The 26,705-nt window shown below is 50.4% G+C and overlaps 2 protein-coding genes across 5 annotated transcripts in view; one reads left to right on the top strand and one right to left on the bottom strand.

Moving 5' to 3' along the window:
* Positions 1–7,965, top strand: part of MPG (N-methylpurine DNA glycosylase) — a 41,467-nt gene extending 33,502 nt beyond the window's left edge. For both annotated transcript variants that reach the window (XM_065411689.1, XM_065411688.1), the window contains one exon: positions 7,468–7,965. In XM_065411689.1, coding sequence (XP_065267761.1) covers positions 7,468–7,847 — 380 coding nt within the window. In that variant the 3' untranslated portion in view covers positions 7,848–7,965. The remainder of the gene's footprint in view (positions 1–7,467) is intronic.
* Positions 7,966–8,900: 935 nt separating this feature from the next.
* Positions 8,901–26,705, bottom strand: part of NPRL3 (NPR3 like, GATOR1 complex subunit) — a 116,689-nt gene continuing 98,884 nt past the window's right edge. For all 3 annotated transcript variants that reach the window (XM_065411686.1, XM_065411685.1, XM_065411687.1), the window contains one exon: positions 8,901–9,488. In XM_065411686.1, coding sequence (XP_065267758.1) covers positions 9,323–9,488 — 166 coding nt within the window. In that variant the 3' untranslated portion in view covers positions 8,901–9,322. The remainder of the gene's footprint in view (positions 9,489–26,705) is intronic.

A 26,705-nucleotide genomic window follows, 5' to 3' on the forward strand; every position in this document is an offset into this window, starting at 1 on the left:
CCATTATGCCTATAGCAAGTTATCATGGTATAGTTGAACCAGCAACGTTCTTTAAATGGACAAGGACAGGAGAGCATTTGACATGATGACTTTCTGTGGACTTTCTGTCCAGGCAGGGTCCCGAGCTTCCAGTGGGATCTCTTTTTTTTTCCCTGGTCTAACAGCAATTATATATATTCGTATGGAGAGTTATGGAGCTTAAATGAATCAGTGGAAGTGTCCCAGCCCCTTCCACTGAGGTACAGTAGTCACTCAAATGGCAGTTGTAGGTTTGTTGTTTGTTACATTCATCCCCATAACTCTCATGAGTTAGTACGGTTCCTCCAGCTCGCTGGTATTTTGATGACATCAGTGTTTGCTGTCAGCTCAGAGGCAGAATGTTGGCAATGGCTGCTCAGGCCAGTGGGAGGCTGGAGACAAGAAGCTTTGTAAGCATGTGAGTGGCAGCGTTGGATTCTTTGATGCTTTGCCATTTTGTCCCTTGGAACAAGAAGTCACGGTATAGGATGCTGGAACTGCCGACGGCTTTGTTCAGATGAGCTCAAATTTTGGTGCTTTCATGTATCTTGATTATATCTTTAGATTCATAAAAACATAACTAGTCATTGGGGATTTGTAGATGCTCTTTATCACTCTGATGAGAGAATGAAAGCCTCTGTGGACTTTACCACTCTAAATCTGCTCCATATGGGGCTTTACCAGTTTATGGCCTGCACGTCACTGGGCTAGGTTCCAGCAACTTATGGAGCCCATCCCAGGAACTAGTTAGTCTGTGTTCTGATGGGGGTGCACAGCTGCTGCTGGAGAAATTATAGGCAGGGAGCGGGAGGAAGTTTATTGAAAAGTCTAGCAGATGTCTGTTAACATGCATGAGTATACAATACATCCTGGCAACAGCAAAATAACCCTAATACAAACAGCCTTCCCTGTGCCCAGAGGAGTTACACTGGGCTCTCGTCTTATCCTAGATGCTGCATCCAGCTTTTCCTTGGCTTTCCTGCATCTTGTTTTTCCTGAACTTGCCTGTGTAGCTGCCCTGCTGCCAGATCTGGATGAATATGCGATAAAATCCAGGGCACCAGTATTTCCCCGCCCAGACACTCTGTGTCACTATGCATGGATTGCCCTGTAGCTTTCGTATTGCAGACAAGCACATAGAAGGAGACATTTTGGGAGCGGTGAGTCAGAGCATCATCAGGGAAGGAGTATTTTATTCTTGCAGCAGCCAAAAGCTGTTTCCATGAATGACAGCTGGAGCTATTCCGGGGAAAGCGCAGTTAGCTGCTTCCTGGGGGTTTTGGCCTGCACTACGGCTTCCTGGTCTTCTACTATTCAGAAAGAGAACTGGCATCTTCACTGCTTTGGGATTCCAGGCTTTATCTTGGTCTTTGACTCTACTCCCTGTGTTGAGGGTTGGGCTTTTTGCTTAGGCATGTGATGTAAATAGCTAGCACCTCCATACTGGAGCGAGCTGCTCTGGCCTGCACCACTGATGAACATGCAGCGTAGATGGCCTGCTCTCATTCTATATAAATCCATAGTACGTCCACACCTTGAATACTGTGTGCAGTTCTGGTTGCCCCAGCTCAAAACAGACATATCAGAATTGGACAAGATACAGAGAAGGGCAACAAAAGTGAATTGGGGTAAGGAACAGCTTCCATATGAGGAAAGATTAAGAAGCCTGGGACTGTTCATCTTGGAAAAGGGATGACTAAGGGGGGATATGATAGAGGTCTATAAAATCATGAATGGTGTGGAGAAAGTGCATAGGGAACTGTTATTTACCCCTTCATGTAATACAAGTACCAGGGGTCACCCAATGAAATTAATAGGCAGCAGGTTTAAAACAAACATAAGGAAGTACTTCACACAATGCACAGGCAACCTGTGGAATTCTTTGCCAGGGATGTTGTGAAGGTTAAAAGTATAACTGGGTTTAAAAAAAGAACTAGATAATTTCATGGAGGAGAGGTCCATCAATAGCTACTGGCCAAGATAGTCAGGGATGCAACCCCATGCTCTAGGTGTCTTTAAACCTCTGACTGCATCACTTCATAACTGTCCCATTCTGTTCATTCCGTCTGAAGCATCAGGCACCAGCCACTGTCGGAAGACAGGATACGGGGCTAGATGGACCATTGGTCTGACCCAGTATGGCCGTTCTTATTCTACTAATGGATTCCAAGGGAATACCAAAGCCAGCTGCTTGAGCCAGGGCTCCAGGGTGTGTGGGCTGAGGTGGCCGTGGGGTTAGGGAGGGGAGATTCCAGCTCTCTGGCAGGCACAGCATCAGCCTGGACTGAGCCTCGAAGGGTTTATCTGTTGTTGTGGGGGGAAGTACACGTGCTTGGGGGCGAGAGCATCCTGCATGTCCAGGAAAGCAGCCGCTGGGTGCAGTGAGGACTCGGGATATGGATTCCCAGTTGCCCAGATCCTAGGGATCCACAAGAAAGGTGGGAGGAGGCAGACGTCAGCCACACGGCCCCCACCTGCTGCCTTCTGGCCTCTTCTGTAGGAGCTCTCTTGCCATTGTCTGAGCCTTCAGTAGCTGTTGACTCACAATGGGGGAGAGACCTGCAGCATGAACTTCCAGCAGGGTACCCATAATGTCGGCCAGGGACAGTGCTTGGCTCTCATCATTTCCCCCTCTCATCTGCCACTGCAGCCCGTGGGTGCTGGTCCCAATGGGGTACAGCCATAGATGGTCTTCCAGGGGGGTCTCTCGGAGGCAGCACGCCCCTGCTCTGCCCTAAGGGAGCGCCATGTGGTTCGAACCCCATTGTTCACGTTAGTGGAGGAGATGACCTGAGCCTCAGTAATCTCTGTGTAAAAGCAGTATCACTTTTAAGAAAATCCCTAAGGAATGTAGATTGATTCCAGATGGTGACCACAGTCACTAACAAGGAACAAAAGGAGCTGGTGTAATTAGTATTTGCTTGGAATTCCTTTGCTTGGATTTCTATCTCTGAGTGTGTCTGAGGGTACAGCTAGGAAAGCTCCCATCTAAATGCTCAGCTTTCAGGGATTGTGCTGCAAGACCAGCATGTCCTAGGCACCCCCATCACCGAAGGGAGCTGCTGGAAACGCAACAAATTGCTAATGTCTGTCAGAAATCACTTTGCTGACTTTACCCAGCTTGATGGAGAACAACAGAGACATTACAAGTCCAACACATACCACAACTCAGCAAATTGTGTTCTCTGCTAAACACACCCCGCTGTGCTGTGGACAGAAATTTTAGGGGGGCGCTCTGTTAGACTCATGTAGAGCATGAAGAGAAATCAGAGACTATTATGAAGCTATGAAGTGCCATAGAGAAGCCTTTGCTGGGCTGTGAGACCTAGGCATTGAGGACTAGGCCCTGAATGGCTCTAGATGTTTCAAGCTGATTGGAGTGTGTGAGGGAGAGATTATCATGGAGCTGGCGTTACTGAACATGCATATGTTGGAGATACAGAATTCTGTGGGTGGCCAGCAGCACAGGGAGTGTTATGTGTAGGAATCGCACACACAACTGGTCTACCAAGCTCTCCGCTCGCCCACTCAGGGTCACAGACAGAACCTTCCTTACCATCAAAATGGAAAACATCCGGGTAGCACTTTCGTTTCCACTCAGGGTTGGGTTATGTATCTGGGGAAGACTGCTTTGTTCAGGGCTGTTTTGGGAAGAGCTGCAGGAGTTCAGGAAAATGTGTTTGATACAAAGGCTGTAAAGAATGAGATTTCCCAGAATACCCTGAGAATGGACTAAGATGCCAAAAGATCAGTGACTACATTTCCCGGATGATTTGAGTTTTGAAGAATTCTCTCCTGCCATCCATATGTTGAAGGGGTTTTGTGTGCTGGTGTGAAGCTCCTGTGGCCACTTATGCTAGCTTTATTGCCAAAATCTGCTGGTGGTGCAGGGCTAGGCCGCCATTCCCCACCTCAGGATCCTGCCCTGTTCACACACCTTTCTCATGGGCCAACACATTTATTTCCATTGGCTCTGTTTTCTGCAGTGGCCGGTGCAGGAGTCAGCTTGTGATCTGCCCTGCGGGGCCTCAGACGTAATCCTCAAGTACAGAAGCTACTCCATGCACAGCACTGGGTTTGCCTCTCGCTTTGCACCATGCGTGTCATTCACACTAGTGCAGAGTGGGTTCACACTCACTCTGTGCAATGTGCAGGGCAACGGGGAACCTGACCCAATGACTCCTCAGGTCACACTTTTGCCCCATGAAGGACAGGGGAGCCACTGTGTCTGAGTCTGAATGGAAACAAGGAAGAGTGTGGAAAATTCCTGCAGTACTTAGAATCAGAACCATAGGGTTAGAAGGGACTGCAAGGGTCATCTAGTCTAACCCCCCGCAAGATGCAGGATTTGTCATCTAAACCATCAAAGACAGATGAAAACCTCCAGTGAAGGAGATTCCACAACCTCCCTAGGCAGTCTGTTCCATTGGCCTACTGTTCCTACAATTAGGAAGTTTTTCCTGAGATTCAATCTAAATCTGCTCCTCTGTAGTTTGAACCCATTGCTACCCTCTGTCACAAGAGAGAACAACTTTTCTCCATCTTTTTTATGGCAGCCTTTCAAATATTTGAAGACTGCTATCATGTCCCCCCAGGTCTCCTCTTTTCCAAACTAAACATACCTAGTTCCTTCAGCCTTTGCTCATATGGCCTGCATTCCATCTCTTTGATCATCTTTGTTGCTCGCCTCTGGACCCTTTCCAGTTTCTCTACATCCTTTCTATTGGTGACCAAAATTGGACACAGCACTCCAGCTGAGGCCTAACCAGTGTCGAGTAGAGCTGTACTATCACCTCCTGTGACTTGCATGCTCTGCCTCCTTTAATGCAACCTACATTTGTATTTGCTTTTTTTACAACAGCATCACATTGTTGACTCACACTTAGTGCCAGAGTGATTCATCAGTCCAAAGCTCTGAGCAGCAGGTCTGGGGATGAGCATGTAGGGTGGGAAGAGTGGGGTATAAATGGACTCTGAGCAATTTGCCATTAATCCTATTTTGAGGTGGAGAAGATGAAATTGTTTTTTGACAACTGGTTCCAGGCTCCACGGCTTTGCTCTGTATGCTGCTGTGCTCCTGGGTGGGTCAGTAAACTGCCTCATAACTGATAGTAGTAGTTGCAAGTTCTGGCATGGACAATATTCCTGGGACACATCATTGTTATGCCAGTGTTACTGTCTTAGGGATCTGAGCACACAGTATTATATTTAGAACAGCAATCTGAGGCCCTTCTGGGCCTCGTGAGGGAGAAGGTGTTCCTGCGTCTGTGAGAGTAGTTGCTTGAGGACTGGCCCTGACTGGCTCTAGATGGTTCTGGCTGCCTTGAGTGTGTATGAGGGGAGAGGATTCTTGTGGAGTCAGCATTACTGGCTTTGCAGATGTTGGAGATGAGGGGGCCCTGGGTGGCCAGCAGTACAGGGAGTGTTATGTGTTTACAGCTCCCTGCACTAGTGAGGGGCAGGAGGACCAGCCAGTTCTCTGTGCCTCTCTTTTGCAGGGTATGGACTGGAGGGCAGCACCCAAGTTGGAGCTGCAGAAATCCTGTGGGGAGTTAGAGCCTTCCTCTGCCCCATGATGAAGGCCCCATTTTGGGCAGGCTGCATTTACTTTCCACAGTAATTCCTAATGTGTTGGCTGGTTATTGACAGACTGTTAAGAATTTCCAGTTAGTCACTGATGAACTGTCTGAGTGTTGAAAGGTTCTAGTCCCAGAACCAGGCACAACAGAGTTCAGGTTTAGTTGTGTCTGGTTGGGAACCTCGATGTGCACAACGACACACTAAGGGCAAACCAAAGCTTTAAATATTTGTATTAGCACAATTAGTAAAAATACAAATGTTCTGAACCAAATGAGAAAGTAGCTGTAATTTAAAACCAAGCTCATTTCCAATACCATCCCTGACACATACTCACACCTTCTCATGGAGGCCTAGTGGTAGGAGACAAGTGGTGTTCCATGCCAAGTGAGTCCAGTGGTCAAGATCTTGAGGTTTACATGGTGACTGGGCCTATTATAAGTCTGGAGGCTGCCATGAATATTCATATAAAGGCCAGGCCCACTTAGTCCATAACTGACTTCTTAACCCTAATAATGTCTGGTGTTCTTATTCTGTAGGTTAGTATATGAATGATCTCATTAATATTAATATCATATATGTCAGTTTCATTGCCAAGACAAGTTTGTGGTTGTGCATTTGCAGATGTCCTGTCCTAAAATATCCAAAGTTTGGCTCAGTCTGATTGTCTATGGGTACCTGGTGTTATTTTATACAAAAATCCCCTAAATCAAACTTGTCACTGTTGGGCAATTCACTTATGCGAAGGCTGGTAGGCCTCAAAGCCTTATGCTAACTGCTTAAGCCAAATAGCTCACAGGGTATAGACCTTGTAGGCTTCTTGCGTTACTGCTCAGTAAAATACCTCTAAGCTAGTTCTATGGACTAGGGCCCTTGGTCAGGGGTATTAGCGCCCCCCCTTGCAGTTTGCCATGTCTTGATCCGCCTGCTCCAGAGCTGGTTGGAGGTGGTGCACTGAGCCCATGGTGTGTGAATACAAATCTGTAGAGTTTGGGGAGCTGCTCCAGGTACCCCACCCTTGAACTCACATGTGGCAGTTGTTCCAGAGTGCTGTGCTGACAGGAAAACCTCTGGACCTCTGAGCGCCTCCTGGAGGGAGCTCAGCCCATGACACTCCCTTAAACACTAATGCTAGGAAGGAGGTCAGGGAAAAGCTGACTGGAGATTGAAATTCATGGTTACGGATGAAACAGACTGAGCCAAGGAGAGTTTGGCCAGTCAGAGCAGGGGAAGGGGTTCACTGCCCTTTCCTCTCTCCCCATTTACTGGCTGACTCCTGCTATCCATGACTGTGACAAATCTGACCTGAGATCACTTCAGCCTTGGAGTCTGAGAAGGTTAGTCTCGTGATCTGAGCACGAGCCTGACATTTGGCAGCCAGTAGTTCACATCCCTGCTCCGCCACAGACTTCCTGTGTGACCTTGGGGAAGTCACTAAAGATCAGATGTTTAAAGGGTTTTAAACTCCTAGTGATTTTCATACATCCATTGATTTCAATGGAGACAGGCCCCACTCCATGTAGGCACCTAAATTCCTTTAAAAATCTGGTCCTTGGCTCCTCAGTTCCCATGTGTAAAACAGGGCTAACGGCACTCGCAGGGTGTGTTGGGGGTGAATACACTGAAGAGTGTGAGGCATGCTATACTGGAATGCAGTACCATTGATAGACTATTGTCCCTTGAGTTGATCTGCTGACCAATGGGTACCAGTTGATAGAAGGGAGGGGAGGTGTGTAGGATTTCTGTGAGGGTTGTAATTAATTCTGTATTGCTCTCAACCCCCTGCACAGAGTAACATGTAGCCCAGCCAGCCAGTGGTGAGAGGCACCCGTAGAGGAGCCCATGCTCATGCAAGTTCTTATTGTTCCACAGGGGAAGGGGCTGCAGTCCTGCTCCGGTCCTTGGAACCTCTGCAGGGCCTGGACACCATGAGGCAGCTGCGAAGAACTCAGAGGAAAGGATCAGCCAAACCACTGAAGGACTGGCAGCTGTGCAATGGGCCCTCCAAGCTCTGTCAAGCACTTGCTATTAACAAGAGCTTTGACCAAAAGGACCTGGCTCGTGACACAGCAGTCTGGATGGAGCCTGGCTCAGAAGCACCGGGAGAGCAGGCTGTGGTGACTGCAGCCAGAATTGGTGTCAGCTACGGTGGAGAGTGGGCACAGAAACCACTGAGGTTTTATATACGAGGGAACAAATGCGTGAGTGTTGTGGACAAGAAGGTGGAGAAAGAGCAAGGTGCTGCAGACTAGAGGTGTGGGTGCTTTCATTAACTATCAGCCCCAGACTCTGACCTAATGGAACTGGGCCAGGGGGGTGGTGCGGTGCTGGTTTGGAAGCTGTTTTAATAATAAATGTGCTTTGTTACAATGATATGAGTAAGGTGGGATGTCTGGTCAGTAGTTAGCCTGAGAGAGCCAGGCTCACTCCCAGCAGTGCCACGCTCCTCTGGGGTTTCCAAATGACACTGGATTTGTTTTGTGGGCATTTAGGGTAGGGCTCTTAACTCCGAGGTGAAAGCAATGAGATTCCACATGGCTAGAACCCTTCAACTGTGGGAGGGGAGGGAGAGAGGCTGTTAAGTATATGGACAATTCCATCTCCTACCCAGCCTGACTCATTCTTCTGCTTCCCTGCCAGTTGTCCCCAGCCACCCCACCCAAAAATGCTCCTGTTTGATTTCTGCAGTTGCTAAGCCAGCAGCCACCCAGGTTCCTGAGCGGAAAGAAAGCCCAGACAGTCTGTGAAGGTGGGGAGGCATATCCCCTTTAGGTACAAGGACACTCTTGCAGCTGTGGCAGCACAGGTACTAGCTGCCCTCAGCATCAAACTCCACACTGAGCTAGCGGCACACCAGCAACAGGGGCAGCACAGAGAGAACTGGTAAAGAGAGGTATCAAAACCACTGTGAAGCACGCAGAGCCTACAAGAGGTACAGGAAAGAGTTAAAGGGCTAAAGGACAGATTCACAAGGGTACTTAAGCACCTCAGGATGCAGTTACATGCCTCAGGCCAACACTGAAGGCTTGTACACAACTAGCACTTACTTCAGTATAATTTAAGTTACTCGGAAGTGAAAAAGCTACCCCCCTGTGCACTGCAAGATACACTGACTTAAGTGCTGGTGTGGACATAGCTACTGTCAGGACAGCTCTCTCGGCAGCATAGAGCATCTATACTAGCAGCACTATAGCTGTGCTGCTGTAGCAATTCTAGTGAAGCCTAGGCTGGAGATGCCATTGACATTTTTTAAACCACTGCTCTGCTACTTGAATAGAGGCAACCAGTTTCTGCTGCACCAATGTCCAGTCAAAGTGAGTGTTGTTTATTCAGCGACACCAAGGTAAAACCTTCCTTCAACTCCACCCACACAGCCTGCGCCGGGAGCAAGGAACCCCAGCCCAGTGGCAGGGACTTCAGGAAGACACAGCACACTGGAATTAGCTGGACTGAACAGCTTCACTTGTGTGTGCCTCTCTATCCCCACTCTCATGCATCTTGAGGGCAGAGCTCTGTCCACAAGCAGGTCAGGGTTTACATCCCCCAGCCAGATGGTGAAAGGGAGGGAGAAGGGGTGACTTGCTGAGGGTCGCTGGTAAGGTCAATGGCAAAGGTAGAACCTCTGGCTGCTGCTACCCTGCTCCTGTATTAACATTTATATAAACAAAATATTAAGATTGAAGGAGCTGAAAACAGAGGAGCAGTTCCCCTCCCACACTCCACACAGTCACTTCAAGAGGGACTGGAAGACTGAAATCACAGGGTCCTCATGATTGGTCACAACCAGCACGCTGCGAAACTTGTCAAAGAGCATGACTAGCTGGGAGCGGCGCATGTTCTCGTTATACATGATCTCCTCCAAATGGTGCCGTCCTCGGAAATAGTGCAGCAGCCTGCAAGGCAAGGAGAGGAGAAGGTGAGCTTGCACTTGTCCCTCCACTATGTGCCCAGGACAGAGGTTCTGCACCCCCATTACAAAACAACGCTTCAGCCCTTGGAACAAGCTGGAGACTGAGCAGATCTTTTCAAGCAGTGGATTAACAGCCAAGTCTGAGTGCTACAGCAACCTGGCCACCAGCGCATTTCACTGAACATGAGCCCATAAAAGAGAGGTTTCACAGACTAAAACTTGGGCAACTCCATTTTACAACCTCCAAACACAGTTTGGCCCAATCTACTATCCAAGGTCCTGCCATGTGGTCACTGGGAATCAGCTACGGTGCCTGCCCAACGGTTATCCATTTCCCCCTAAACTCCAATAATGCACAAGAAGTTCTGGTTTAGAAAATACATTGGCTGAGATCAGTCCACACTAAAAGATGACCAGTGCTAGGCTGTAGCAGCATCCCAACCTCCCCATGTGCCTGCAACACGTGTGATCTGTATTAGGGCAGAGCAAGACACCAACCAGAGGTTTGCAACTCCTGCAGCCTTGAAGTTAAACTCCCTGTGCCACTTGTTGCATGGATTGCCAGATCTTTGGGGCTGGGATGCTTATCAGTAAACTGTACCCCAAATAATCCTATGGGGTCCTGATCCCAGAGAGGACTCTCAGGCACTACTAAAATACTACTAAAGACTTATCACAGAATAACTAACTCAGAAACGCACAGGGGTATTGTTTACAGTTAACATGATGATTTACTTTTTTTTAATATCTACACTAACTCATTTTAAGTGGCTTTCTTTGTATAAACACTGATCAAGATAAAGCTTCTCACAAGCATTCTTCTAGCTTTTATGTGTAGGTCCAGCAGTCCACAGAGCATTGGTTACTTGGCAGTTAATGTGCTATTGAAATATAAGGCACCAAGCCAAACCACTTCTCCCAAACCATCATCATTCCTCATGCGCTGCTTCTCAGCCCAGCCACGCCACACCATGCTTCCACAGTGTGTATGTATTGGCACTAGATTGCTATCATGAGAAACACACCAATGCTAGGGCACAAACACAGGTTTCCTATAAATGGGAGCAGGAACCTCAAAGAAAACCTTTGGACACAGTACAGGTAGTTTGCTGCTCTAATCCCACTTGTGGGGAGAGGAGCCCAGGCCCCCACACACTGTGCATGTGATGCAATCCTGGGGTAAAAATGGAAGAGGACAGAATGCAGCAATCACACTGAAAAGCCACAAACCCTGGTTCCCTTCCAATTCTTCACCTGTTCTGCCTCTCCCATGTTGCCACAGTTTCATTCAGCCTCCAGGACATCAGCCTAGGAACCTTCCTGGCCCAGAAGAACTCACCTTTTCTCCTCCTGACACTTGCATGACTTACTTTCTAAACCTGCTAATAATACAGAACAAACATCCACAGCCCCAGAGAACAGCCAGGCCCTGCCTGTGGATTTTCGACTGCTCTCTAGCTCTCAAATTTCCAACTCAAACCAGGAAACCAGATCAGAAATGCAAGAGAGGAAGATTTGGTTAAGTCCCTCGTTTTGCATAAAATGCCAAGTAACTGAAGTTTGTTCTTAGCGGGGAGCACGGAAATTCTGGCTGAGGTACCAGGGCAACCATCGGGTAGCTTTAATGTCCATAGAAAGCAGGCAGGGCCTTGGTTTGTGAGGTTTCATCCAGAAGACACACAGATTGTAGCAAATTCCATTTATCTTCCATAGAAAGAAAACCACTGAGCCTACTCTGCTGGAGTTTGACTCGGGATTAGCACTATGACGGGCTCACTCTTCCCCCAAAGCACTGCACAAGTAGCTAATTTTGCCTCAGTGCCCCGGGTGCACAAAGGGGGATTATTCCCACTCAGAAATGGGGACTAGAGACAGAGTGCCTAGCTACACAACACATGTTCCATGCTCACTCCCTGGCTTACACCCTTGATGGGGAGGCACAGACTGAATTAGAGCCTTCCAGATTTGGCCACACAATGAATCAGTGGCAGAGGCAAGATGAGAGCGCTGGAGTCCCTCTTGCTGCATACAGAGTCACTGAGAGCCAGTAAACACTGAGGCACAAGGTCACTTTCCAGAGCAGAACTGCCTAGCTAGCCCTCCAAATGATCATTCGTACTCACTGTTCTCTGCTGAACCGTTTAGTCTACGCAGTATCTTCCCTGTGCTTTGCATACGCTATTGGAAAATGGTCCAACTCATCAGTGCCTGCACATAGCGGCCCAGATTCACTTCACCAGATGAGTACATACATATTCCGGGCTGCGTCAAGCATTGTTAACACTGTCATACCCTAAACCTACCCACTGATGTTAAAACACTGGGGATGGAAAATACCATTCAATCCTTCTGTTCCAGGACAGGACTGGCCCTGTGGAAACACTTTGTTCTCGGCTGCAGTTTTGTAATCTCCCTGTTGCCCTACTTCTCCGGATATTCACCTCAGTACCAGTTTTACCATGGCACCATGGCTCCAGACCCAGGCTCCAAAGGGGCCCCGACCTGCTCTGCTTGGGCTGCAGTAAGGCCCCGCTAGCTCTTCTCTGCCCCCCTGCCCTCTCCTGCGGAGGCAGAAGCTTCATCCTGGGGCTCCTGCTGCAGGGCAGGCTCCACCCACACCCACTGGCAGCTAAGCTCGCCCCTTCCTCTTCCCCCGAGCGCGCCGCATTCCCACCCCTCCCCCTCCCAGTGCTTCCCCTGCCGCCTAACAGCTGTTTGCCGGCGCAAGGGAGAGGGAGGAGCAGGGCCGCAGCACGCTTGGGGGAGGAGGCGGAGAAGAGGCAGGGGTGGGGCCTTGGGGAAGGGGGTGGGGCAAAGGCAGGGCCCCCGCACTCCCCTACATGTATCCCCTTCAGCCCCCTGCCATGAACCACTCAGGCAGTGGGCTGGTAGCACCCCCATGACCCCAACCCACACCCCCAGCCCTGACTCCTGCACCCCCCTCACACACACCCAGCCCCCTGCCCTGACCCCTGCACCCCCTCACATACCCCCATGACCCCAGCCCTGACTCCTGCACCCCCCACACACATACCCAGCCCCCTGTCCTCCCTGACTCCTGCACCCCAACCACCAGCCTGCTCCTGCACCCTAACTCCCTCCCAGACCCTGCACCCCCTCACACCCTGCCAGCTCCCTGCCCACCCTGACTCCTGCACCCCTCTCACACACACCCAGCCTCCTGCCCACCCTGACTCCTGCACCCCTCTCACACACACCCAGCCCCCTGCCCTCCCTGACTCTTGCACCCCAACCCCTAGCCTGCTCCTGCACCCTAACTCACTCCCAGACCCTGCACCCCCAGCCCTGAGCTCCCTCCCTCACCCTAACTCCTGGCCAGACCCCGCACCCTAACTTTTTTTTTACATTTTTTAAAAATAAAGTGCTCTTATCCAAAGCGCTTTACAATAGTTAGCTAACAGTACAAACAATATTTGGAAAGATCATTAAATGGTCCGCTGAGACCCGTGGCAATTTTCAAGTGGTCTATGGAAAAATAAGTTAGACTACAAAAACAATCAAGGTACCTCACTTTATTTTCATTTACTTGCTATTACTTATAGGAGGAGGAAGAAAAAAAGAATGAAAAACGGGGACGGGGGGGGGAGATAAGAGAGAATGTTATTTTTCTTGGCTGGGTCCCAAGGAGGGGCCCCAAAAATGAAGCTGAGCACAGGGCCCCACTAACTCTAAATCTGCCATGGGGACTGACCCCTCCCCCACAGCTCCCCATGCCACAGCCAGGGGCTGACCCCTTACTCCCCGAGATCCACATGCTGCTGCCAGGTCAGGGACTGACCCCTCCCTCGCCCCAGCTCCCCACACCACTGCCAGGAGCTGGGGCTGACACCCTCCCCACACTGCTGCCAGGGGCTGGGGCTGACCCCTAACCCCCCAAGCTCCATTCTGGCTGGGGCAGGGGCTGACCCCCAAACCCTGTTGCCTGACCCCTTGCGTCGTCACCCCCACACACACATTCCTCCACGTCCCGCTAGGGGGGCGCGCCAGACTTTTTTGGTAAACAGGGCATTTGTTAGTTTGTTCTTGCCAGCTGAGCAGTTGGCAAGAGCAAACGGGATAAATGCCCGTTTTTGTCAAAAAAGTCAGGATGGCTGGGACCGAGCTTAAAAAGGGAACTGTCCCGGCCACCCTATCTCCAGGCAAGTGGGTCCTGAGGGAGTCCAGCCAGGGTGGGGGCAGACCCTGGCCTGGCTAACTGCGCCACTCCCGGGAGGCCAGAGTGATTCCCTGCCCTGGCACTGGACCGGCCCCGGCCGCGCTGCCAGCTCAACCTGGCAGACGCCGTCACCTTCCAGCAGGGCCGGTGAGTGTGGCCAGGGGACAGGGTGTGAGGGAGTGGGTCTCTGGAGGTGTGTAGGGGGGCTGCTGGCCAGTGCGGGGTGTCTTGGGGGGTAGTGGGGGAGGTCTGTGTGTTGTGATGCTGGGCAGTGGGGGGTCTGAGTGGGGTGCTGTGTAGTTGCGGTGGTGGGCTGTGGGGAAGTGCATTGGGCAGTAGTGGTGTGGCTGGGGGGGGGGTGCTGAGCAGGGGTGGTGGTGTGCAGGCCACTGTGCATTTGTAGTGGAGGGTTTGTGTGGGGGGCTGCTGGGCATAGCAGCTCTGGGGGATGCTGGGCATAGGGAGTAGGGGCTGTGTGGCACGGCACAGGCCCACCCCCGAGGGGAAGGGGCACGCTGGCAGCACAGGGCTGGGCGGCTCAGTGTGCATCTGGCAACTGCCGGTTTGTATACAGAGCCCTTGCACTGGGCTGGGTGGAGCGGGGCCGGCCCCACCATGCTATGCCCCAATGCTCCTAGCTGTTCCCTTGCTTTAGGGACCGCCCTCCCCACGCCACGCTACTTTGCCTCCCATGGCGGCCCACAAAAGGTTAATCCGGCCCTGATTCACCCAAAATACCACTCTCATCCCATTGCCCCTAGTGAACTATCGGGGAGGAATAGCTGTGTAACAATACGCCCTCCTGCACATTCCAGATCCTTGGCTGTCCCTTATGAGTCATCCCCTCCAGCCCTGAGTCATTTGTGTCACTCTGCTGCAAATTCTTTACAGTTTGTTGTCTTTGTTCTATTGCCCTCTGCAGGTGCCCAGTCCTGAATGCTGCAATCTCACCAGTCACATAAAGAGGAACTAGCATCTCCCTTGTCCCTGAGATGAAGGCCTGGTCTACACTACGACTTTAATTCGGATTTAGCTGCCTTAATTCGAATTAACGCTTGACCCGTCCACACAACGAAGCCATTTAATTCGAATTAAAGGGCCCTTTAATTCGATTTCTGTACTCCACCCCGACGAGCGGAGTAGCGCCAAAATCGAATTTGTCAATTCGAATTAGCGTTAGTGTGGCCGCAATTCGATGTTATTGGCCTCCAGGAGCTATCCCACAGTGCACCATTGTGACCGCTCTGGCCAGCAATCTGAACTCGCATGCACTGGCCAGGTGGACAGGAAAAGCCCCGGGAACATTTGAATTTCATTTCCTGTTTGCACAGCGTGGAGAGCACAGGTGACCACAGAGAGCTCATCAGCACAGGTAACCATGCAGGCTGATAATCGAAAAAGAGCACCAGCATGGACCGTACAGGAGGTACTGGATTTGATCTCTATATGGGGAGAGGATTCAGTGCTAGCTGAACTGCGTTCGAAAAGACGAAATGCCAAAACTTATGAAAAAATTTCCAAGGGCATGATGGAGAGAGGCCACAATAGGGACACAGATCAGTGCCGCGTGAAAGTCAAGGAGCTCAGACAAGCCTATCAAAAAGCAAAGGAGGCAAACGGTCGCTCCGGGTCAGAGCCGCGGACATGCCGCTTCTACGCTGAGCTAAATGCATTTCTAGGGGGGGCCGCCACCACTACCCCACCTCTGACTGTGGATTCCGAGCTGGGGATAATCTCATCAGGTACACCTGATGATTCCGTGGAAGGGGAAGAGGAGGAGGAGGAGGACGAGCTGGCAGAGAGCACCCAGCTCTCCGTTCTCCCTAACAGCCAGGAACTGTTTCTCACCCTGACTGAAGTACCCTCCCAAGCCTCCCAAGCCAGCACCCAAGACCATGACCCCATGGAAGGGACCTCAGGTGAGTTTACCTTTTAAAATAGAAAACATGGTTTAAAAGCAAGCATTTTTAATGATTAATTTGCCCTGAGCACTTGGGATGCATTCGCAGCCAGTACAGCTACTGGAAAAGTCTGTTAACATGTCTGGGGATGGAGCGGAAATCCTCCAGGGACATCTCCATGAAGCTCTCCTGGAGGTACTCCAAAAGCCTTGCCACAAGGTTTCTGGGCAGTGCAGCCTTATTCCGTCCTCCATGGTAGGACACTTGACCACGCCATGCTAGTAGCAAGTAATCTGGTATCATTGCCTGACAGAGCCTGGCAGCGTATGGTCCCGGTGTTTGCTGGCATTCAAGCAACATCCGTTCTTTATCTTGCTGTGTAATCCTCAGGAGAGTGATATCGCTTAGGGTAACCTGGTTGAAATAAGGGAATTTAATTAAGGGGACTGAGGTGGCCGTTCCTACTGGGCTGTTTGCCTGTGGCTGAAAAGAAATCCTTCCCTGCATTTAGCCAAGTGCAAAGGGGGGGGGGAGGATTGGCCCAGAGCTTTTCGCGTTTTGCTAGCAGGGATCTTCCCTGATACCAGCCAGGCGGTGGGGGGAGGGAGAAAGCACTCATCCCAGAGAATTCATGGCGGGTGGGGGGGGGGGTGTTAGTTTGGTTCCTGCAGGGATCTTCCCTGATACCAGCCACGCGGTGGGGGGAGGGAGAAAGCACTCATCCCAGAGAATTCATGGCGGGTGGGGGGGGGGTGTTAGTTTGGTTCCTGCAGGGATCTTCCCTGATACCAGCCACGCGGTGGGGGGAGGGAGAAAGCACTCATCCCAGAGAATTCATGGCGGGTGGGGGGGGGGGTGTTAGTTTGGTTCCTGCAGGGATCTTCCCTGATACCAGCCACGCGGTGGGGGGAGGGAGAAAGCACTCATCCCAGAGAATTCATAGCGGTTGGGGGGGGGGGTTAGTTTGGTTCCTGCAGGGATCTTCCCTCATACCAGCCACGCGGTGGGGGGAGGGAGAAAGCACTCATCCCAGAGAATTCATGGCGGGTGGGGGGGGGGGGTGTTAGTTTGGTTCCTGCAGGGATCTTCCCTGATACCAGCCAGGCGGTGGGGGGAGGGAGAAAGCACTCATCCCAGAGAATTCATGGCGGGTGGGGGGGGGGGTTGTTAGTTTGGTTCCTGCAGGGATCTTCCCTGATACCAGCCAGGCGGTGGGGGGAGGGAGAAAGCACTCATCCCAGAGAATTCATGGCGGGTGGGGGGGGGGGGGGGTTGTTAGTTTGGTTCCTGCAGGGATCTTCCCTGATACCAGCCAGGCGGTGGGGGGAGGGAGAAAGCACTCATCCCAGAGAATTCATGGCGGGTTTGGGGGGGGTGTTGTTAGTTTGGTTCCTGCAGGGATCTTCCCTGATACCAGCCACGCGGTGGGGGGAGGGAGAAAGCACTCATCCCAGAGAATTGGATGGGGGGGGGGGGGTGTTAACCTTCAGCAGCAGAAAACAAGCTAACAGGAAAACTGCAGCACAACGGGCTTTGCTTGGTATGTGGGAAAGCAGGGCGCAGAAGCCTAAAGACAGTGGCTTACCATGGCAGCATGCAAGGTGAATTCTGTTGCCCCGACCTGCGTCTGTGATCTCTAGCAGCAAAGCCACAGGCACTCAATATTAAGAGGCAAAATGCGACCTTGCACAGAAATCACATGTGCTATGTAATGTGAATAGTATACACCGTGAAAGAGTATAAGCATTGTTCTGAAAAATGTATCTTTTAAAAAAATTCTCTCCTTTTTTCACTCCCTCCAGCAGGTGCAAATGTTTCAAGCCTCCCTCCTCCTTCCCGAAGGCTATCCCAGATAAGGCGTCGTAAAAAAAAGACGAGAGAAGAGATGTTTTCCGAAATCATGCAATCCACCAGGAATGAAAGAGCTCATCTGAATGAGTGGAAGGAGACGGTTTGCAAGTATAGGAAAGAAGCCAGTGACCGTGAGGACAGGAGGGACCAACGTGAGGACATGAGGGACCAACGTGAGGACAGAAGGGACCAACGTGAGGAGAGGAGAGACGCTCGAGATGAGAGGTGGCGGCAGGAAGATCAGAGGAGTCGGGAAGCAACGCTGGGGCTGCTGCGTGAGCAAACAGACATGCTCCGGCGTCTGGTGGAGCTTCAGGAACGGCTGCTGGAGAACAGAGTGCCGCTACAGCCCCTGTATAACCCCCCTACCTCCTCACCATGTCCCATAGCCTCCACACCCAGACGTGTAAGAACACGGGGGGGGAGGCTCCGTACACCCTCCCATTCCACCCCAGTGGACAGCCCAAGCAAAAGGCTGCCATTTTTTTAACCTTTTTTTACTGGGCTTTTCCTTCCCGCAGATCCTCCTCCCAAACCCCACTCAGGTTCTGTGCCGCTACAGCCCCTGTATAACCCCCCTACCTCCTCACCATGTTCCATAGCCTCCACACCCAGATGTGTAAGAACACGGGGGGGAGGCTCCGTACACCCTCCCATTCCACCCCAGTGGACAGCCCAAGCAAAAGGCTGCCATTTTCTTAACCTTTTTTTACTGGGCTTTTCCTTCCCGCTGATCCTCCTCCCAAACCCCACTCAGGTTCTCTCCCTCTTTTTATAATCAATTAATAAAGAATAAATGATTTTTAAACAATGGTGACTTTATTTCCTTTGAAAGCAAGCTGGGGGAAGGGGGAGGGTGGGTTCCTTACAGAGAATGAGTCAATAAAGGGAGCGGGTTTTCAGGAAGGATAAACAAACATAAATTTCACACTGTAGCCTGGCCAGTCATGAAACTGGTTTTCAAAGCTTCCCTAATGCGCAGCGCTTCATCGTGTGCTCTTCTAATCGCCCTGGTGTCTGGCTGCGAGTAATCAGCAGCCAGGCGATTTGCCTCAGCCTCCCACCCTGCCATAAAGGTCTCCCCCTTGCTCTCACAGAGATTGTGAAGCACACAGCAAGCAGTAATAACAATGGGGATATTGGTTTGGCTGAGGTCTGAGCGAGTCAATAAGGATCGCCAGCGACCTTTTAAACGGCCAAATGCACATTCTACCACCATTCTGCACTTGCTCAGCCTGTAGTTGAACAACTCCTGACTCCTGTCCAGGCTGCCTGTGTATGGCTTCATGAGCCATGGCATTAAGGGGTAGGCTGGGTCCCCAAGAATAACAATTGGCATTTCAACATCCCCCACGGTTATTTTCTGGTCCGGAAAGTAAGTCCCTTGCTGCAGCCGTTTAAACAGATTGGTGTTCCTGAAGACGCGAGCGTCATGAACCCTTCCCGGCCAGCCCACATGGATGTTGGTGAAACGTCCCTTGTGATCCACAAGTGCTTGCAGCACCATTGAGAAGTACCCCTTGCGGTTTATGTACTGGGTACCCTGGTGCTCCGGTGCCAAGATAGGAATATGGGTTCCATCTATTGCCCCACCACAGTTAGGGAATCCCATTGCAGCAAAGCCATCCACTATGACCTGCACATTTCCCAGAGTCACTACCTTTCGTAGCAGCACCTCCGTGATTGCTTTGGCTACTTGCATCACAGCAGCCCCCACAGTAGATTTGCCCACTCCAAATTGATTCCCGACTGACCGGTAGCTGTCTGGCGTTGCAAGCTTCCACAGGGCTATCGCCACTCGCTTCTCAACTGTGAGGGCTGCTCTCATCTTGGTATTCTGGCGCTTCAGGGCAGGGGAAAGCAAGTCACAAAGTTCCATGAAAGTGCCCTTACGCATGCGAAAGTTTCTCAGCCATTGGGAATCGTCCCACACCTGCAACACTATGCGGTCCCACCAGTCTGTGCTTGTTTCCCGGGCCCAGAATCGGCGTTCCAAGCCTATAACCTGGCCCATTAACATCATAATCTCCAAAGCACCGGGGCCCGCGGTCTCAGAGAATTCTGTGTCCGTGTCCATGTCCTCATCACGCTGGTCGCTGCGCTGCAATCGCCGCCTCCTCCTCCTCGCCTCTTTTTTCTGGTCCTGTGTAAGCATAAACTCCACGAGAAAGCGCGAGGTGTTTATAATGTTCAAGACTGCGTTCTGGAGCACAACGGGATCCATGCTTGATGCAGAATGGAGTCTGCAGAGTTCACTCAGGAAAAAAGGCGCGAAATGGTTGTCTGCCGTTGCTTTCAGGGAGGGAGGGGGAGGCTGTACCCAGAACTACCTGCGACAATGTTTTTTGCCCCATCATGCACTGGGGTCTCAACCCAGAATTCCAAGGGGGGTGGAGACTGCGGGAACTATGGGATAGCTATGTAAAAGCTACCCACAATGCAACGCTCTGGAAATCGATGCTACTATGGTAGCTTGGACGCAAACCACCGAATTAATGGTGCCTAGTGTGGCCGAATACATTCGAATTTATAAAATCGGTTTCCTAAATTCGAATTATATAAATTCGAATTAATCCTGTAGTGTAGACATACCCGAAGCCTGTGTCTGAGGAGGCACAATTAAACTGGCTTCCATTCCAGCATATCACATTGCAAACTCATCTCTACTTTGATGTTCATCTTCATCCCTTAAGCAGGCATGCTTACATAAAACATAATGAAAAACAAGTTTCCTTATATCCACTAAAACAGACATTGCCAAAAAGAAAATGTCATCAATCTGATTTACCTTCCCACTATTTATGCTCTGCAATCACTTTTTGCATTCTTTCTTGTCCGGCAATGAAACTAGATTAGTTAATTTCACTTTCAATTTCACCCTGAGGTGCTGGCCAGTACTTCAGCGTTTGGGCTGCTAGCACAGCAGTTTAAAATTTGTTAAAAAATATTGTTCCCTTGACATTTTTAAAAAAACATGGTAACATGTTTATTGGTCCTGGGGTTTTTTAAGGCTCAATTTAAACAAGTCCTCACTGTAGAGCCAACTTGCTCAGATAGTGTGGCATAAGCTTCATCCAGTATCACGCCTGCCTGAGCTTCCAATTATTTCCCCCCACAACTGCTAGCTACATTCTTCCAAGCTGAACCACGCTATGTCTAATCATGGCAGAGCCCTTTGTATTATCTTTCTGCACTGCGGTTTGGAAGCACTCCTAACTGGCATCAAAGTAGTAAAAAAATAGACAACTTATTAAATGATCTATTCTACTACCTCCCCATCTCCTGCCAGTGCAAGACTGCTTACTGCAGTGGGCAGTATTCCCATCAGTATATTTAAAATAGCTTCTTGGGCACAAGTGATTATGACAGGATTGTCAATGATGCAGCCAAAGCGGGAATGTTCAATACACACATTCATTCTGCATTTGGAAAGAATCATGGAAAGGCAGGGTTGGAAGGGAGCTCAAGAGGCCATCTTGTCCATTCCTCTTTCCCCCCACATTGAGGCTGGATTAAGCAAACCTAGACCATCCCTGACAGATATCTGTCTAACCTGTTCTTTAAAACATCCAATGTTGGGGTTTCCACAACCTCTCTAGGTAGCTTGTTCCAGTGCTCAACTCCTTAGAGTTAGAAAGTTTTTCCTAATAACCAACCTAAATCTCCCTTGCTGCAAACTAAGTTGATTATTTCTTGTCCGACCCTCAGTGGACATGGAGAACAATTGATCACCGTCCTCTTTAACAACCTTCTACATATTTGAAGACTTACGTCCCCCCTCAGCCTTCTCTTCTCTAGACTGAAACCTTTCCTCATATTTTCTAAACTACTTATTTTTGTTGCTCTCCCCTGGACTCGAATTTGTTCACATATTTCTGAAAGTGTGGCACCCAAAACTGGACCCAGTACTCCAGCTAGGGCCTCACCAGTACAGAAGAGAATAAAACAATTAGCTCCCGTGTCTTACGTACGACACTCCTGTGAATACATCCCAGAATGACATTTGCCTTTTTTGCAATTGGATGATGTTTTCATATCAGATAATGATGAAATACTTTCCATTCCAATAGTAATTATGGAGGATGTTAAACAGTATCAACTAAAGTTAAATATTTTTATAAATCAGCAAGTCCAAATAAGTCACATCAAAAAGAGTTTTAAAAGCATTAGCCAAAGAGCTTTCTGGACAGTTGATGTTAATATTTAATAAATTTTGGAATAATGAGGAAGTTCCAGAGGACTGTAGAGAAGCTGATGTTATTATGGTATTGAAAAACAAAAGCAGGATAACTCAGGTAATTTATAGGCTTGTTAGCCTGATGTTATTCTTGGGGAAAGAAAGAAAAATAAAAAATAGCTAATATGGAGCATAATTAATACCAATCAACATGGTTTTATGGAAAAAATGTTAAACCTAATGTTTGATGAAATTACAAGGTTGGTTGATAAAGGTAATTACTGACATAATATATTTGGAGTTCTGTAAGGAGTCTGAATACTTCACAATATTCTTATTAAAACATTAGTATGATATTAAATCAATATAGCTCATATTCTGGGGAATCATCCATGGGCGGTGGTTGGGGGGGGGGGGTCCTGCAGGGATCAGCTCTCAGTCCAATGCTATTCATTATTTTAATCAATGAACTGAAAGAAAATATAAAACCATTGCTAATGAAGTTTGCAGATGATGAAAAGACTGGTGGGGTGGTAAATGATGAGGACAACAGGTCACAGATACAGAGCAGGATCATACATTTATGAACAAAGAATGCAGGCCACACTTGTAAGATGGAGTAAAGTATCCTGGAAAGCAGCAGTTCTGGAAAGGATTAAAGAGTTATGATAGAAACCAAACTCCACACAGTGTAATGTGATGCTGCAGCTAAGACAGCAAATGTGATCCCTGGATATAAAAAAAGGAATATCAGGTAAAAGTAGAGAGGTGGCATTACCATTGTATGCAGCATTGGTGAGACCTTTACCGGATACTGCGCCAGTTCTGTGTCCACATTTTAAAAAGAATGTTGAAACATGGGAAAGGGTTTAAAGAAAAAGCCACAAGAATGATTTGAAGTCTAGAAAACATACCTGACAGTGAAAGATGTAAGCAGCTCTATTTGCTTAGCTTGCCAAAGAGAGGGGAAAAGAAGTGACTAGATCACAGTCTAAGCCCTGGTCTACACTACGAGGTTAGGTCAAATTTAGCCGCGTTAGGTCGATTTTATAAGCAATGCATTTACACAATCAACCCCGTTCCGTCGACCTAAAGGGCTCTTAAAATCAACTGCTTTACTCCTCCCTGGCGAGGGGAGTAGTGCTAAAATCAACCTTGCTGGGTCAAATTTGGGGTAGTGCAGATGCAATTCGATGGTATTGGCCTCCGGGGGCTCTCTCAGAGTGCTCCAGTGTGACTGCTCTGGACAGCACTTTCAACTCCGATGCACTAGACAGATACACAGGAAAAGCCCCGGGAAATTTTGAATTTCATTTCCTGTTTGGTCAGCGTGGCGAGCTCAGCAGCACAGGTGACCATGCAGTCCCCCCCAGAATCACAAACGAGCTCCAGCATGGACCGAACGGGAAACACTGGATCTGATTGCTGTATGGGGAGAAGAATCTGTGCAGGCCGAACTCCAATCAAAAAGAAGAAATGCTAAAATTGCACAGGGCATGGTGGACAGAGGCTACAACAGGGAGACACAGCAGTGCTGCATGAAAGTTAAGGTGCTCAGGCAAGCCTACCAAAAGACAAAGGAGGCAAACGGTTGCTCCGGGTCAGAGACCCATACATGCCGCTTCTATGATCAGCTGCATGGCATTCTAGGGGGGACCTTACCACTACCCCACCACTGTCTGCAAGAGGGTAGTCTCACGCAACAGGGAGAAGGATTTTGTGGATGAGGAGGAGGAGGAGAAGAATGCGCAGCAGGCAAGCGGTGAATCCGTTCTCCCCGGCAGCCAGGATCTTTTCATCACCCTGGAGCCAATACCCTCCCAAGGCAGGATCCCCGACCTTGAAGCTGGAGAAGGCACCTCTGGTGAGTGCACATTTGTAACTACAGTACAGGGTTTAAAAGCAATTGTGTTTAATGTTTGATTTGCCCTGAAGAATTGGGATGCATTCGCGGCCAGTACAGCTACTGGAAAAGTCTGTTAATGTGTCTGGGGATGGAGCAGGAATCCTCCAGGGACATCTCCTTGAAGCTCTCCTGGAGACACTCTGAAAGCTTTTGCAGAAGGTTTCTGGGGAGGGCTGCCTTATTTCATCCTCCACGGTAGGGCACTTTACCACGCCAAGCCAGTAGCAAGTAGTCTGGAATCATTGCAGCACAAAGCATGGCAGCAAATGGTCCTGGGTTTTGGTCGCATTCAAGCAACATTCGGTCTATATCTTTCTGTGTTAACCTCAGGAGAGTGATATCATTGATGGTCACCTGGTTGAAATAGGGGAATTTTTGTAAGGAACAGTAAAAGGACCCCGTTCATGCTGGGCTGTTTGCGCTTGGCTAAAAGGAATCATCCTTGAGAATAGCCATGTGGTGGGGGGAGAGGTGAAGGGATCATCCCAGAGAATAGCCACGCAGTGGGGAGGTGTGTGCTGCACATCCACCCGAAAACTGCAGCCCCTCCTTTTAAATGGCAAACCCAACCGGCATTGGTTGCTATGGGAAAGGAGGGCGCTGCAGTTTGAAACCATTCCCACATGTTATGAAGGCAGAAGAAGCCAACCCCGTGTACCCTTTGTCTTACCATGGCTGCCTGGAAACCAAATTCTGTTGCCCAGCTGCGTGTGATGTGTCACCATACTGGCAGGCACTCAATATAAAAGGCAAAATGCGACCTTGTACTTCAAGCACATGTACTGTCTGCTGTAAATTGCTTGATTCACTGTGAAAGAATCTCCCTTCTGTTCTCAGAAATGTATCATCTTAAATTTTACTCTCCCTTTTTATCCCCCTGCAGGAGGAAATGTTTCTACGCTCCCCCTATCATTTCCGTCCCTGAGGTTATTGCAGATTAGAAGGCGAAAAAAAACCGCACTCGCGATGACATGTTTTCCAAGCTCATGCAGTCCTCCCGCACTCATAGGGCACAGCTGAATGCATGGAGGCATCAGTGGCAGAGGCCAGGAAAGCATTAAGTGAGCACGATGAGAAGAGGCAGGAGGCAATGCTGAGGCTAATGGGGGAGCAAACGGACATGATGAGGCGTCTGGTGGAGCTGCAGGAAAGCCAACAAGAACACAGACCGCCACTGCATCCACTGTATAACTGCCTGCCCTCCTCCCCATGTTCCATATCCTCCTCACCTAGATGCCCAAGAGCGCGGGGGGGGGGGGGGAGGGGGGGGCAGGAGAGGCTCCGGGCACCCAGCCACTCAACTCCAGGGGATGGCCCAAGCAACAGAAGGCTGTCATTCAAACAGTTTTGATTTGTAGTGTGGCTACAATAAGCAATGTGACCTTGTCCTTCCCTCCTCCCCTACCCCAGCCGGGCTACCTTGTCCGTTATCTCTCTTTTTTTTTCTAAATTAATAAAGAAAGAATGCATGGTTTCAAAACAATAGTTACTTTATTTCGAAGGGGGGAGGGTGGTTGGCTTACAGGGGATTAAAATCAACAAAGGGGGCGGGTTTGCATCAAGGAGAAACACACACAACTGTCACACCGAAGCCTGGCCAGTCATGAAACTGGTTTTCAAAGCCTCTCTGATGCGCAGCGCGCCTAGCTGTGCTCTTCTAATCGCCCTGGTGTCTGGCTGCTCAAAATCGGCTGCTGGGTGGGTATGTAAGTACTCATGCCCTTTAGTGGGTACAAAGTACTTACATTCAGCCTTTTTAGAGATGGGGGCCAACGAGGCCAGTGTTTGCCACAGGGCATTTGAAATCTTAGCCACCCCTTCGTGGAAAGGCAAGGCCACCCTTCCCGGTGCAGATGAGGACAACATGTTAAACAGGGAGTCCGAGGGCTCCTCCATCTCCTCTGCCTGGAGGTGTAGGCTTGCTGCCACCCTCTTTAAGAGTTCTTGGTGGGCCCTAGAGTCCTCCTGCAGGACGGAGGGGGGTGGGGCCGCAATCGCTTCCTCCAGGCGGGGCGAAGAGGCCAGTGCTGTGCTCTGGGTGTCGGCCGGCACTGGAGGGTCCACCACCTGGTTGGACTCCAGGCATGGTGCCGAGGACGTACGCCCCACTGACTCCTTTCTCGGGGGTCTGGAGAGGGAGGCCGACGGTGCTTCCGAAACTCCGGCCACCGAGCGAGTTCCCACTGGGGGCTGCGCCGGAGGCCAGGGTGCCCACTGGTACCATTCAGCCGGCCACAACGCTCGGTGCCACTGCACCTGCTGTGGCACCGGCGGGACCGGCTGTCTGGGTTGGCTGGCCTGGCCCATCGAAGGACGGCTGTGGATGGAGACCCGGCTGGCATACAATCCGCTGCTGTCCCTGGACCGGGAGGAGTGGCGGTGCCGGGATCTACGAAGGCCACAGGACCGTGATCTCGACGTGGCGGACTGGTACCGATGGTAATAGCTGTTCCGCGAACGGCCTCGACAGGCGGACCCGTGATGGTCAGATGCCTAGCGCTGCGATGTCTTGATGGAGACTTGGAGCGGGAGTCCGAGCGGGAATGGCATCGATGATCATGCCATGACCGACTGCGGTACCTTCTCCGAGATGAGGGCCGACGGCGACGCCTGCTGCAGTCCCATCAATGTTCGCTCCTTGAGGACGAGCAGTGCCACGAGTCCCGGCTGGCTGGAACCCAGCCAGACAGTCTGGTCGGCGTTGAGGGCGATCCACCTGGACTCTGCCCTGAGTGGTCGCTGGGCGGCAATCGGCGTTGGGAACGTTCCCTTGACCAAGACTGGGCTGGAGGCGGCTGCAGAGATCCCAGCGGCGGCTTGCCTCTGGAACGCGGGGCCAACATCGGCAGCGCTCCAGGCACTGGCCTGGACATGACGTCCCGGGCCGCCTGGAGGGCTTCAGGCATAGAAGGCATCCGGACATCTGGAGAGGCCTGGGGCCCGGTGGGGATCAAGGATTGCCCGACATGGGCCTAGCCTCTGTCCCAGATTTCCCTCTGTGCCGCTGCAAAGAGGGAGTCTTCTTGGCCCTCTTGGCATGCCCCGTGGAAGGGGAGCGGTGCCAACTGGTCAATGGTACCGGAGGGTCGTCGCATACCGATGTCGCGGTGCCGGATACTGGTTCGGAGCGGCGTGCCGGGGTTGGGGGTCAGTGCCGACTCCATTAGGATGGCCCGGAGCCTAATGTC

This window comes from Emys orbicularis, chromosome 10, assembly GCF_028017835.1.
Source record: "Emys orbicularis isolate rEmyOrb1 chromosome 10, rEmyOrb1.hap1, whole genome shotgun sequence".
Taxonomy (NCBI): Eukaryota; Metazoa; Chordata; order Testudines; family Emydidae; genus Emys; species Emys orbicularis.